At 40.2% G+C, this 14,840-nt stretch overlaps 1 protein-coding gene across 5 annotated transcripts in view; it reads right to left on the bottom strand.

The window, feature by feature from the left end:
• Window positions 1-14,840, bottom strand: part of LOC146966957 (uncharacterized) — a 75,046-nt gene that overhangs the window by 26,394 nt on the left and 33,812 nt on the right. For 4 of the 5 annotated variants that reach the window (XM_085763546.1, XM_085763543.1, XM_085763542.1 and 1 more), the window contains 19 exons: window positions 14,568-14,678; window positions 13,481-13,591; window positions 13,234-13,344; window positions 12,153-12,263; window positions 11,934-12,041; window positions 9,637-9,747; window positions 9,371-9,481; window positions 8,214-8,324; window positions 8,010-8,120; window positions 7,820-7,927; window positions 7,609-7,719; window positions 6,890-6,997; window positions 5,100-5,210; window positions 3,610-3,720; window positions 3,357-3,467; window positions 2,002-2,112; window positions 785-892; window positions 512-622; window positions 262-369 (listed from right to left, as the gene is read on the bottom strand). In XM_085763546.1, coding sequence (XP_085619672.1) covers window positions 262-369; window positions 512-622; window positions 785-892; window positions 2,002-2,112; window positions 3,357-3,467; window positions 3,610-3,720; window positions 5,100-5,210; window positions 6,890-6,997; window positions 7,609-7,719; window positions 7,820-7,927; window positions 8,010-8,120; window positions 8,214-8,324; window positions 9,371-9,481; window positions 9,637-9,747; window positions 11,934-12,041; window positions 12,153-12,263; window positions 13,234-13,344; window positions 13,481-13,591; window positions 14,568-14,678 — 2,094 coding nt within the window. The remainder of the gene's footprint in view (window positions 1-261; window positions 370-511; window positions 623-784; window positions 893-2,001; window positions 2,113-3,356; window positions 3,468-3,609; window positions 3,721-5,099; window positions 5,211-6,889; window positions 6,998-7,608; window positions 7,720-7,819; window positions 7,928-8,009; window positions 8,121-8,213; window positions 8,325-9,370; window positions 9,482-9,636; window positions 9,748-11,933; window positions 12,042-12,152; window positions 12,264-13,233; window positions 13,345-13,480; window positions 13,592-14,567; window positions 14,679-14,840) is intronic. The other variant, XM_085763544.1, reaches the window with a different exon arrangement.

Below are 14,840 nucleotides of genomic sequence, written 5' to 3'. Positions count from 1 at the left end.
AACACAGTCTTCATTCTACTGTTCTACACAGTTTAAACACTGTCATCAGATCTAATACAGAGAGGCTCAGGACATGACATCTTGTAGAATATAAACCTTTTAGCTGACGACATACAACTGTTTCTGTTAAACTACTGGTAATGCAATTTTAAGACTTAAACTTTGATATTTATAAGAATACTTTAGAATCACCTTATGACTTTGTGCAATAAAACAACTCTCTCTTCTCAAGACAACACATTGATATATTCAGTGTCCCACCTCACTGTGTGTCTCAGCCATCTCTTTGACAAACTGAGTCTCCAGAGTCTCAGGCAGCAGAGAGTACAAAGTGTTGGGCAGATCCTCTTTGTCCTTCCTGTACTTTGTCTGAGAGAGTGATGCAAAACACACACGCACAAACAAACAGGAATATATTAACTATGGATTTGATTTTTTTTTAAATAAATTTCACAGTTCCTGAACAATCTCTCCTCTCTTTTCTTCCACACACATGAACCGAGCCGCTCACCTCACTCTGAAGCTCAGAGACCTGCTTTGCAAACTCCGTCTCTTTGGTCTCTGGCATCTGGTGGAAAACGCTGCTGCTGATCTCCTGTCTGCCTTTCTGCTTGTATTTATTCTGACACACACACACACACCAAGATGAGAAGGTGTATATGCAGAGAAAATGTAAAAAATTTGTCTTGACAGTTAATTTGTAACCATCACTACACATCTTCAATCCATGGTAGTCAATAAAGCCACAGTGAAGCCCTCCTGGACCAGAGGTGTGATGACTCACCTCACTCTGAAGCTCTGTGGCGGCTTTAGCGAACTTCATCTGCTCCGTCTCAGGCAGCAACGAGTAGAGACTGGAGCTCAGCTCTTTCTTACCTTCCTTGTACTTCACCTGCAGAAGACAGAGAGACACTGGACGGTAGGATCACTCCACTGAAGCTTGAACATCAATTACAGTCGCCTCCTCCTCCACACAGAACAACACACTCTCTCATTCAGGCAAATCTTAGACTATCTTTCCTTTCTTTAAACCAGGCGGTGTCAAACTCATTTCAGTTCAAGAGCCACATACAGCGCCATTTGATCTCAAGCAGACTGGACCAGTAAAATAATAGCATAATTACCTATAACTCTAAATGTTTCCCTTTGTTTTAGTGCAAAGAAGTACAAGTACGTGAAAAAACAGAGTCCAAGGCAACTTTTCTCTGATGTAACAATAAAAGCTGTTGGTTGTTTTTAATGTTCTAATATGAACTAGCCGCCAAATAAAGGCTTTTTATTGTTACATCAGAGAAGAGTTGCCTTGGACCCTGTTTTTTCACAGTCTGACTGCAACCAAAGAGCACCTTCCTGATTACCACTACAGCAACCCACATGAGCGCTCCATTCGCTGTTCTGTACTACATTACTGTAGTAAGATGTTTTAAAGGTCCTGTGTGTAATATTTGTCTGTACTAGATTACTGTATTAAGATTTTTTAAAGGTCCTGTGTGTAACATTTGTCAAGGTTTATTGGCAAAATCTGAATATACTACCAATGAATATATTTGAATAAGTGAATAATCGCTATAAAATAAAATCTGTTTTCACAGCCTTATAATTCTTCTTTTATATGCACCTTTTTCCGAACGTCAAAAACGTAAGCCGGTTTTGCTCTTCCGGTGGAATTTTATGTTTACGTTTCCAAACCGGAGGAGACAGCACACCTGACGACGAGTTATTGCCAGCCAGTAAAAAACAAGCTTTTTATTGCTGTGTTTTTATCATGGCTGATACTGGGACAGGATCCACAAAGAGAAACACTACCGCTTTTGTCCACAGGGGTCGCCAAAATCAACACAAAATGAAAGTTCTTTGTCGTTACTTTAACTGTCCTTTTACACAACATTATGAACAACCTGACATTTCAACAATATTATGTCTTCTATGTTATTTTCAAACTTCTGACCTTGGGTTTTAACTATTATGGCTAGCATTGTAGCGAGTGTGTGTGTAGCCTACCTCACTCTGCAGCTCCGTTGCCTCCTTTGCGTGTTGGGTCTCCAGAGTTTCAGGGAGATGATGGTACAGACAGCTGCTCGCCTCCTTCCTGCTCGCCTCCTTATACTTGGCCTAAAGGAAACATCAGCTGTCAGCCACATGTCTGTGTGTGTCCTAACCAGCGCTGCTGCTGCTGCTGCTGCTGCTGCTGCTGCTGCTGTGTGTGCTCTCTCCTTCAGATTTCCAATTGATTTGGTTTGTGCTGGAGGCGCTCACACACTTATTTTGGAGTGTGTTTGCAGACTTTCATCCTCATCCTGTTTTTGATGCTGTTTGGCATGTGGCGTTTACAGAACAACTAAAACCTGGTTATTCATATAAATGATTGCTTCAGGTTTCAGGTGTGTGGTCATGATTTCTCATCATCTCTGCTACAACGTGATTAAGACCCTGGATTAGGAGTTAAAGGGATAGTTCACCCAAAATTCAAATTTCACTCATTATCTACTCACCCTCATGTCGACTAAGGGCTGGGAGAATTTTCAGAGTCCTCCGTGCCTTCTCTGAGTTACGGGGGGGGGGTCTACGCAGCAGTATTTGTCCATATAATGGTTGTCAATGGATACCAACTTTCTTCGTCCAAAAAGACACACCAAAAAACATCCAAATACCTCCATACTGCTCGTCTGTAATGTCCCTCTTGTATTGAAGCCCCGACATGAGAAATTGTTCCGCCGGTCAGTGCAAATCACGCGAGATTTGCACTGACACAGGAAGAGCAGTGAACTGAGACACTGGGAGCTTCCACTACAAACAAGCTTAAAATATAGACTTATTTAATTTTTTTCAGAACAATTTCTCATGTCGGGGCTTCAATACAAGAGGGACATTACAGACGAGCAGTATGGAGGTATTTGGATGTTTTTTGGTGTGTCTTTTTGGACGAAGAAAGTTGGTATCCATTGACAACCATTATATGGACAAATACTGCTGCACGGAGCCCCCCGTAACTTAGAGAAGGCACGGAGGACTCTGAAAATTCTCACAGCTCTTAGTTGACATGAGGGTGAGTAGATAATGAGTGAAATTAGAATTTTGGGTGAACTATCCCTTTAACATGTCACATCTTATTCCAGTTTCAGTAACCTGGAATAAGATGTCTACATAATATGCATGTAAAGACACTCATCTTCTCTTTGTACAGTTCAGTTTTGGACAATCTAGTGATTTAGGGACATTTTATGCATTTGTGCCTGGTTAGAAAAATAGTTTATGATGTATTATTTGTACTAAATTTGATGAGTGAGGTATCGGAGGCAGTACAGAAGATTAGAGCTACAGTATGCACTGATACTTAAGAAGAAGCAGCTTCCCACCTCACTCTGCAGCTCAGAGACAGTTTTGGCGAGCTGGGTCTCTGTGGTCTCCGGCAGCTGAGAGTAGAAACTCTGAGAGAGGGCCCTGATCCCGTCTTCTTTATATTTACTCTGGAAAAAACACAGAGAGAAACTCACAACTCATCCAGACATCAGGAATACAACAGACACAGAGGCAGTTGTATGTACCTGTTGCTGCAGGTGTGTGTGTGTGTGTGTGTGTGTGTGTGTGTGTGTGTGTGTGTGTGTGTACCTCGCTCTGCAGGTCCGTCATCTTGGCGGCCAGCTGTATCTCGGCCGTGTGAGGCAGCTGAGCGTACAGACTGGACGACATCAGCTTCTTCCCGCTCTCCTTGTACTTGTTCTATGGGAAACAGCAAATTATATCAACTCAACAATACATTTTAATTTAAGGAATTAATGAATCACAGCCATTCAACCATCCCTGCTTTGCTATGGACTTCAATGATGAACATTTGGCAGTTGATTCGCAATTCTGAGTGGTTTTTTTTGGTTTATTTGTTTTCATATCAGTAAAAAAAAATCGTCCTTGAGGGTTTTTGGTCAAATGCAATAAGCCCAATGATTAATTACAGGAAAGTGAGATGATAGTTCACTTCCTCTCCTCCTCACAGCTGATCACTGTGTGAAGTGGGTTTGAACATTAGATTGTTGGTTTAAAAGTGAAAATGAATGAGTGAATGAATGACTGCTTTATTATTACTTATTTATTGTTTTATTATTTTACTTATTTTATTCTATGCTGTAGCATGTTTTTATTTGATTTAGTTATGTACATATTTATTTCTTCACCCTTTATGGGTGGAATATTTTTTTTTTTTTGTGTAAAGCACTTTGTGTTGCATTTTTAATTGTGTGCGATAGAAATAAAGTTTGATTGATTATATGTATGAATAAAGATAATTATAGGACCGCATTGAAGTTTCTTTAGGTTATCTCTGTTTATAGAAGATGTTGATTTATTAAGAATTTTCAATTTCAATCTAGGAGCATTCATTTGCTGAGATCTAATGTCCAGTGTTAAAAGCTCCTCCACACATCGTCCCCTGCAAAGCGTGGACATTGTTTCTCTTCATTCTCAAAAGCTCATGGACTGCTACATCATGATTATGTCCACAGCTACAAACAAAACAAAACAACTCAACCCATTAGTTCCTGAGAGCTGCTGTCTGCTGTACTCTGACTTCTCAGGTCAAATTGTTTTCTTGTGCAGGTTTTAGATCAGTGAAAGTGTCTGTGGTCCAAACACAAACACTGAGCCCAGACTCTGTTTCTTCTACTCTCAGATTATTGCTTGTTGCCTTTCTGTTCAATATTTGAGCTGCATTACACAAACACTGTGTCTGCTCCTCAGTGAGATAATAACTGGAAAAAAATATCTGTTGCTGTAGCAGCTACAAACAGAATCGCAAATGTCTCGGCGTTTAGCAGAGAGTCTTCAAAGTGCAAAACATGATTCATTCATTATTTCTTTCCTTGGCCTCGGTTTCTGCCTAAAAACATGTAAAGTAGTGAGAGCAGAGGCTTCGTTCATGACTCTAAATGTTTCCTGATGATTTAACTGCTGCAGATTTAATGAAGCTCTCATGTGCTCACACTGACCGCTCCCAACAACACTAAATATTACATCGCCGTGAAGAGACCGAGTCACACTAAGTGTTTTGATGCCCAAATACGAAGGATCATGAAATGTGAATAAGAGTGAATAATAGATGTGTGTACCTCGCTCTGCAGCTCAGTAACCTCTTTAACGCGCTGCGTCTCCAGAGTCTCAGGCAGCTGATGGTACAGAGAGCTGCTGGCCTCCCTCCTCCCCGCCTCCTTGTACTTGACCTGCAGGAGAAACAAAGACAGTTTGACACATTTAGCAGCTTAGGAAGAAAATATCAGGTGAAATATGTGAGATGGTGTTTTTTTATTCAGGATTGTTTAAAGGTACATTGTGTAGGAATTACTCCCATCTAGCGTTGTGGTTGTATATCACAAGCAACTCAATCGTATTTTTCATGCTGCATTCACGTGAAATTGGGCAGATGGCAGACGGACGACAGCTGCTGCATGTAACGGCATAAACAAGCCTCTATGTAAACAAGTGGTCCGTCAGCATGAGGCAAAACAATACACGTGACAATATGTTGTCATGGCGATGTCGTATTGTTTACCTGACCCACGTTTTACCGGCTTTCTCTAAAACTAAAATGACATCTGGTTTATTACCGACGGCCGTCTGCCCGACTGCAGGTGAATGCAGCATCAGTGGAACGCTCCATTCCTCCTCACTGCGTTACCACGGTGACTTTTCACAGACGCCACCTCGTAAAAACATGGAGACACCACATGGCAGCAGCACCGAGCTTACCCGCTCCATGGAGATATGAATGATATGAACGGCTCATTCAGAGCTGAAAGGAACACTTCACTTTGTTGATGGGGGGGGATTACTGATTAATAAAAAACAGACTGAAGAACCAAATAATCGATTTTTGTGCATAGATAACAGGAGAATTTACACAATGTCCCTTTAACAGTCAAGAAACACTTCTTTGAGTCTGTAAGTGCAGGATTCACATCCAAACCACAGAGAACAGACCAAGTGAACAGAGAGAGACTAAAAACCCTCTGATTTGTTTTTGTAACACAAGTGGAAAAAGAGGGAGGAACGGAGGGAGAGAGGGAGGGAAGGAGGGGGTCCAGCAGCTATACTTGTATCCCTGATAACAGGACCAGAATAGACAACAGTTAGTCACTTTATCTGGAATGTGTTAACGTGGAGGTGGAGCACACACACTTGTACATACATTCTCTAGAGACTCAACCAAACCTCATTTTCCTCACTCCTGTGGTCTTACACCTCACTAGCTCCTCCTGAACATCTACATCTTTAAAAACACATGTCATATTGAGTGACCAATTGGCTGGTGATGTTTATTTATTTATTTTCTAATTCATTTACTTATTTTTTTCTCTTCTTTTTTTGTTTTGCTCCTTATCACAATTTATCTCAATCCATTTACTCTTTTGCTGTGTTGCTATGTCATGTCTTTATGTTTGCTTAATGTTTGTCACTGGTATTGCACAATAAAAAAAATAAAAACACACATACCATGAATGCATGCAACTCTGCCCTGTATTCTTGTGCAAATACAACGAGTTTGACTTAAAAAACAATAATAATTTTAAAAAAACATGTCGTATTAAATATAATTAATCTTTCAGAAGCTGAAAAATCATTTTCTAAAATAGTTGGATGCAATCATTTCTAACAAATGTTCCTAAAACACAGGACTACTTTCAGTGGCGGATTAATCCATATTTGGTGCTGCCGTGAGTATCTATGTGCTGACTGAATATAAACTTGAAGGAACATGTGACTGATGCGGCTCTGTGGCTCAGAGGAATCAGACTTGGATAGATCTGATTTTTTTTTTTTTTTACCCATGATGCCACCTAACATCACACACAACAGATACTGTGTGTGTCCTCAGTGTGATCAATAAAAGTGAGTGTCCCACCTCACTGTGTGTCTCAGCCATCTCTTTGATAAACTGAGTCTCCAGAGTCTCAGGCAGCAGAGAGTACAAGGTGTTGGGCAGATCCTCTTTGTCCTTCTTGTACGATGCCTTTAAAACAAAAACATTTATATATCATCAACTTGTTACTGTGTGAACACAAACTGTCATCAGCTCTGTGTACTTAGATATAATAAACACAACTATTGATATCCAACATGAAATTATATATTCTAAAAGAAATGATTTTATTGAGCTGTTGTTATGTACATGTCTTATTTGTTATTATGAGCTTTTAGGTAAATTGATATTTAAGTTCAGCTGTATTTTAATGCATTTTATTTTTATTTTATTTATTTATTTTTATGTTTATTTTGCAGGGACGATACATACAACATTGCCACAAAGAATGAAAAATGTGATGCATACAAGACGTCTAGCTTCAGCTAATTTGCAGTCTTGCTTAATTGTTTTTTTTTTTGTTCTTAGGTTGCCTGTAACATCTGGACACGGATGAAAATGAGCCTTACTGGCTAACTCTGGCTCACTTGCAGTTTTTTTAAATTCTGTTGATCAGTGTTGTACTGTCCCTGTCAAATAAACCAATACATTAAATTAAATTAAATTAAATTAAATTATTCATTCTTATTCATAAGAAAAAACAAAAATTCGTAAAAAACATATATGTATCTGTCTTTGTGTGTTGCATTCAGGGTCCTCACCTCACTCTGTATCTCTGACATGTACTTGGCAAAATGCGTCTCGGTCGTCTCAGGGAGGAGCGAGTACAGGTTCTTACTGATGTCCTTCTTCCCGTCCTCTTTGTACTTCACCTGAGACACAACACACACATTTTACTCCACCTAACTCACCACGCTGATGCCTAGAGGAGAGTTTAACAAGTGTGTGTGTGTGTGTGTGTGAGAGAGTCACCTCACTGTAAACGTCTCTCAGCTCCTTAGCCAGCTGTGTCTCTGTGGTCTGGGGGAGCTGGTGGTACAGAGCTCCGCCCCCCTCCTTACTGCTCTGTTTGTACTTCACCTGCACAAAGACAGAGTCAAGTTATATTATATCACATAATGAAAACTGACCGAACATCTGAACAAAGCGAACTGATCAGTACCTGGCTCTGCAGCTGGGACGCCTCCTTAGCGTGCAGAGTGTCCAGAGTCTCCGGCAGCTTGGAGTACAGAGAGCTGGACGCTTCTCTCCTCCCCGCTTCTTTATACTTGGTCTGGAGGACGAGACCAAACATGATGATGTTGAACAGAAGGAACAAAAGGACTCTCCTCTTTATAACATTAAGCACTCTGATCTTGGCTCATACCTCGCTCTGTATTTCAGACACAGCTTTGGCAAACTGGATTTCGTTGGTGTCTGATAGCTGAGAGTACGCACTCACAGTCTGACTCTTCAACCCACTTTCCTTGTATTTGTTCTAGAGGTGACAAGACAACAGGAGGAGTTAGAGGAAGCTCAGGGATGTTGTTCAGGTGTTTTCCTTCTTTTTTTAAAAAAAACATTGTTATTTTATCCCACATAAAACACTCACATGACAAACTACAAAAAGGGAAAGAAAGTAAATGAAACAGCACGCAGACAAGGAATACAAAATACAACAAAAATAAATAAATAATAGAAAATAAGAAAGCAATTTATAAGATTACCACAGTGTTACCTATATATCTTTAATTTACTGAGAGTCATTCAATCATTCATACAAATAAATAAAGCCGTACAGTTTACATGATAGAAAATGGTTGAGAAAAAAAGAAAAGGGGGAATGTAGACTAACCAGCAACTAACTCTATAAAGGATCGACAAGTCTTATGGAAACTCTCTTCAGAGCCCCGAAGAGTGAATCTAAGCTTTTCCAATGCAAGGTGTTGCATAGAATCTCTCCTCCACATTGTGTATTGTGGTTTGCCTGTTTCCAGTTCAACAGAATCAGCCTACGGGCTGATAAGGTGTTTTCAAAACCATTTATGTCTTGTCATTTGTCATAATGTGCACAAAGACGAGTAAATCTAAAGTTTGTTTGTTTAGACCTTGTCTCTTTCCCTTTTTACAGTGAAATAATGTTGAGTTTTTCTTCTTTTGTTGCCAATTTATATCTCACAGCTCGACTTTCAGCACAAAGAGAATCCTTCTTTCATGAAATGTTTGACATGCTGTGGTTAAGTGCTTCTAATGCAAGAGGAAAACTGTCACATCTGTCAATAACGCAACTGAATATTTGATTTTCTATAGGACACACATTCATCCAAACTGTGTACTTCATGTTCACATTTATTTGTGGGAATAAATTCTTGTGTTTGTTTCTGAAACTTTGTCAAGAAAGGAATGTTTTTTTTTCTTCTCCAAAATAAAAACTTAAATGAATAACTTTACAATAAAGAGCAGAACGACGAGTGAAAGTTGAGAATAGAATAGAATAGAATAGAATAGAATAGATTGAGTGAGTAGATGTTTGAGGAGCTGTACCTGACTCTGGAGCTCAGTCATCTCCCGAGCAAACTGAATCTCTGCAGTTTCAGGGAGCTGAGAGTACAGAGACGACGTCATCTCCTTCCTCCCTTCATCTTTGTACCTTTTCTGTTGGACACATAGAAGAGTTAGTAGAAGATCCCTGCCTCAGTAGAAGTAAAACCAGTGTGTCTTCATTGGAGCTACTTTCTGATGAACAGCAGCAGTGAAGATGAAGCGACGGAGATGGAAAAGCAGACGGAGTGATGGAGGTAGAGACTCACCTCACTCTGCAGCTCCATGGCTTCTTTGGCGTGTTTGGTCTCCAGAGTCTCGGGCAGTTTGGAGTAGAGGGAAGAGGAAGCCTGCTCCTTCCCTGCCTGCTTGTACTTCACCTGAAACACACACACACACACACACACACACACACACACACAGTAAGTCACTGCTGTCACTACACACACACAGACCTGTGCTCTGTAAAGCACTGAACCCACCACAGTCCTCTCTCTAACTGGTCTTCCACTGCTGAACTCTCCTCCTTGACCCTGTTATCAGTCTAACATCCCATTGGCTGTTGATATAACTACTCTGTGACATCACTAGTGAGTTTTATCAGGTGTCAACCAATGGGATTTTAGCTTCCCATCCTGTTTAACGCTACATAATAATGAGTAATTGGGGCGTCCTGTAGCGCAGTTGGTAGAGCAGCCGCCCATCATTTTTTTTGGTTTATTTGTTTTCATATCAGTAAAAAAAATCGTCCTTGAGGGTTTTTGGTCAAATGCAATAAGCCCAATGATTAAATACAGGAAAGTGAGATGATAGTTCACTTCCTCTCCTCCTCACAGCTGATCACTGTGTAAAGTGGGTTTGAACATTAGATTGTTGGTTTAAAAATGAAAATGAATGAGTGAATGAATGACTGCTTTATTATTACTTATTTATTGTTTTATTATTTTACTTATTTTATTCTATGCTGTAGCATGTTTTTATTTGATTTAGTTATGTACATATTTATTTCTTCACCCTTTATGGGTGGAATGTTTTCTTTATTGTGTAAAGCACTTTGTGTTGCATTTTTAATTGTGCGCTATAGAAATAAAGTTTGATTGATTATATGTATGAATAAAGATAATTATAGGACCGCATTTAAGTTTCTTTAGCTTATCTCTGTTTATAGAAGATGTTGATTTATTAAGATGAATAATCGATTGATTTTAGCTTCCCATCCTTTTTAACGCTACATAATAATGAGTAATTGGGGCGTCCTGTAGCGCAGTTGGTAGAGCAGCCGCCCCATATTGAGAGGCTACAGTCCTCACTGCAGTCGACCCCGGTTCGAATCCCGCATCGGGTGGCCCTTTACAGCATGTCATTCCACCTCTCTCTGCCTCCCCATTTCCTGTCTCTCTATTCTATACTATACTATACTATACTATACTGTCCAATAAAAGGCAAAAAATGCCCCAAAATATACTTGGAGTAATTAAATGTGTCCACATGTGGACGTCTCCAGGTCTCCTTCATGTTTCTGGTTGTTTTCAGTCCACAGCAGAGTTCCATCCAGACCTGCTTATCATCAGCCAGCTGGGTGTGGATGTTTCCTCCTCTGACGGTTTCAAACATTTATAATACACTGGTGTCTGAATTTTAATCAGTGTTCTTGAAATATTGTTCAAGACAACATCACATGAGGACCGTGAGGACACAAATACAGTAGAGTTGTTGGTGATGTTTGTTTCTTCCTTTTGTTGAATAATGTATATTAAGTCAGTTTATTGATTTAATAAATAATACAACAACATATTAAAATTAAAAACTGAGCGGGAGGTAATATTCTGAGGGGGAAAAAAACAGAATTCTGACATTTAAGTCATTAATTTATGAAAAAAAGGAGAAAAAATTCACAAATTTATCATAAAAACACTTGAATATTCTCTGAGGTCATAAAGTCACTGATTTGCGGAAAAATTGAAAGAAACTGTTTCAGATTTTAGTCATACATTTAAAAGAAAAAGACGGAAATTAGAACATTGGAACAATTTCCTCACCCTGCTGCTTGGATTAAACCATTTAGCTGTGGTCGACCGAATTACACATTCTCACATTATACTTTGCACTAACGAAATAGGCATGGATTTAGTCCAGAATCATTATCATACTCGCTGTGAACTGAACTGGGTCCAGTAGAAAGTAACACAGAGACAAGGACAAGGTCTTGTCATGATGTGTCCTGCTTAACCAACAATGTCCTCACATCTGTCCACTGTGATCTGAGGACCAAATACAAAATTGAATTTATAATTTATATTTTAAATTCAGTTATTTCTCATAAACTACATTTTTCATCATTCAAAGCTTTTTCTCAAAAGATTATAATATGTTATGACCTTCACAGTCTATACATTACATTGATATTCTGACCTGCTGCACTACAACACAAAGACAGACATAATAACCCTAAACATTATGTTGTAGGGTCAATAGTCAGACCATGTGGATGGGTTAAAGACACAGTGACATCATTTTCCTGTGTGGAACCAATCAGAGAGGGATGTCCTGTATGTATGTGTCCCACCTCACTGTGTGTCTCAGCCATCTCTTTGGCAAACTGGGTCTCCAGAGTCTCAGGCAGCACAGAGTACAACGTGATGGGCAGATCCTCTTTGTCCTTCTTGTACATGATCTAAAGAGAGGAAAAAAAGGACCAACCGCTGTGAAGAGAGGAAACACTGCACAGAAAGAACTGAGTGATGAGTGAGTGATTAGAGAAAAGTAGAGCAGAGCGTCAGTGCACCTCGCTCTGGATCTCCGACATCTGTTTGGCGAAGAACATGTCTGCTGTCTCAGGGAGGAGGTGGTAGAGGGAGGAGGACGCCTCCTTCTTACAGCCCTCTCTGTACTTCACCTGCAGCACAACACACACAGAGCAACAGCGGCCGTCAGCTGAGGGTGCGTTCAAGCAAAGAGAGAGATTTAGAGATTGGGTTACAGCAAAACAACAGATGTGAACAGATGTGGACAGGTTTCCACTCATCCTGAAGCTGTGACTCCACTCTAACAGCACAACTTTTGTTGTTGTTATTGTTTTTTTGGAGGCAGCATCAGTGTGTGTTTAGAATAGAGACTCTGTAACAGCTCAACCACACCAGACTGGGTGGTTGCTGAGCTGTTTTCATTCCAACAGCATAGATCTTTGTCTATAATAGTCTAACTCTAGACCTTGATCACACTGAAACTGAAGTAGAAACTAGAAATACATTTCATCTTGATGCAGACTGTTTGTCAGTGTCAGCAGATGGGACAGTGATTAGTAGCAATATGCAGGGCCGTTGCTAGGAATTCTGGGCCCCCTGAAAGAATATTAAAGTGGGCCCCAGACTTTTCCGCTTTTTTTTCTTAGACTATGTATGTATTATTATGTTCTATTAACTTTGTTTTGATGCTAATGCAGCATTACTATGAGTATTAGTCAGAGTCTTATGCAGAATAATTCAGTCATAAAGATTAGACTACTGGGGTTTTTTGTGGGCCCTACTGGGCGCTGGGCCCCTAGAGTTATCATCACCTTTCTCCCCTATACAACGGCCCTGGCCCTTGCTACTAATCACTGTCCCAGACAGTGATAATGCAAAATATAACTTCTGTTTTGTTTTTTTCATAAAAATAAAACATCAACTTTATCTAAACAAACCGAATATTTAAAAGTTATGATCTGGAGTGGAATATATCAATTAATTCAGTACTTCTCTGTTGAGGAGATGCATTATGAGCAGCTGATCGTTTTAAGAGAGCCTTTGTGTACGTCATGGCCAATGCCGACAAACTGACCAATCACAGCAGAGGAGGTGGGCGTGGCTGAGGACAGTGTTTGTCACCTGACTCTGGAGCTCCGTCACCTCCTTGGCCAGCTCAGTCTGGAGCGTCTGAGGAAGGCTGGAGAACAGAGTGGACGACTGATCCTTCTGCATGTCCTCTTTGTACTTCACCTGCAGGGAGGGACAGAGTGTGACTGAGAAGAACTGCATCATGGGAAAAAGCAATAGGTTGTAATGGGCAGACAGAGGTGAGCTCTCGTTCTTGGACATGTTGTACAGTAACAAGAGTGTGTAATGTGCTCAGTACCTGGCTCTGGAGCTGTGACACCTGCTTTGCATGTTGAGTGTCCAGAGTTTCAGGCATCACAGAGTACAAACAGCTGCCTGCCTCCTGCCGCCCAGACTTCTTATACTTAGTCTGAAAACAACAGCACAAAACATTCAGTCATTTAAGTGACTTTTTTTAACATTTTATTTCTGTATACGTACCACAAACTGAAGATTTATCCTGTTCTACTGAACTTTCTAAAAATTAATATACTGTACATTTATGAGGCCAAAACCCTCTTTAAAATAATGTTTAACTGACATTAAAGCAGATATCAGTGGAATGTTTTTGTTAATATAAGTCCTAAATAGTCCTATTTTCCGTCAGCAATCACTTACATGAAGTATTTCAGCCTAAACACGAGTCTCTCCGTCACTCTGCTCTGCTGTAACCCGAGGAGAAAATTTTCCTTGTGGGATACAAGTGTTATCCAATGAGGAGAGAGAACGGCATGAAGGGCTGTGTGTGCAGCCAAGGGATGCGCGTGAATGTGGTGACGTAGCACGAGGACCAATTGATGCCTGACAAGGGCGGGGGCTGCTAACTCATGGTGCGTTCAAGGAAACTCGTACTTTGTGTTTTTCCTTCCTGTGAAGTCATACCAGTTCGATCTGGTACGAGTTCACGGGTCGGAAGTTACGAGTGGCCGTTATAGGGAACTTTCACAGACAACAGGACGGTAAAAACACGAGCTACGGGTTACCTGGAACGCTACCAAGTCGTAGTTGTGACTTGAAGCTGTAACTTACGGTTTCAAAAGCCTGCCTTGAACACAGCATTAGCCGAAACGGCCGTGCCACTGATATCTGCTTTAATAATTGTGAATTTGGCATTCTAATAGTAAACATTTTAATTGTAAATCATATTATATGTCCATAGGTTTTTTTCTAATAACTGGTCTCAGAGAAATAAACAGATCAATTGTGCAGCTTGTTTCCACATCTGACAGATTATTTACCTGCTGCACTAAAGGTTCTCATTACTTTGTCAAGGTTTATATGCCTCAGCTCAGATCATTTTATACAATAGAAGATGAACAAATAGATTGTCATCATTGTGGTCTCACCTCGCTCTGCAGCTCAGAGACACTTTTTGCAAACTGAGTCTCAGTAGTTTCTGGCAGCTGGCTGTAGAAGCTCTGAGACAGGTTCCTCATCCCGTCCTCCTTGTACTTGTTCTGCAAGTAAAGACCAAAAACACTGTTTGTAACAACAACAAGTAGTTCCAATGGTTTTACCAAAAACTTATCAGACAGCAGCCATCAGAGGAAATGAGAGCTCCACAGACACACATGAGAAAAATCTTTAAAATAATCGACCCACTATAGGAGCTTACAACG

This window comes from Trachurus japonicus, chromosome 20, assembly GCF_045865225.1.
Source record: "Trachurus japonicus isolate A0001 chromosome 20, Traja_1.0".
NCBI classification, from domain to species: Eukaryota; Metazoa; Chordata; class Actinopteri; order Carangiformes; family Carangidae; genus Trachurus; species Trachurus japonicus.
The sequence above is the reverse complement of the archived record's forward strand: the minus strand, read 5'-3'. Positions and strand labels throughout refer to the sequence as shown.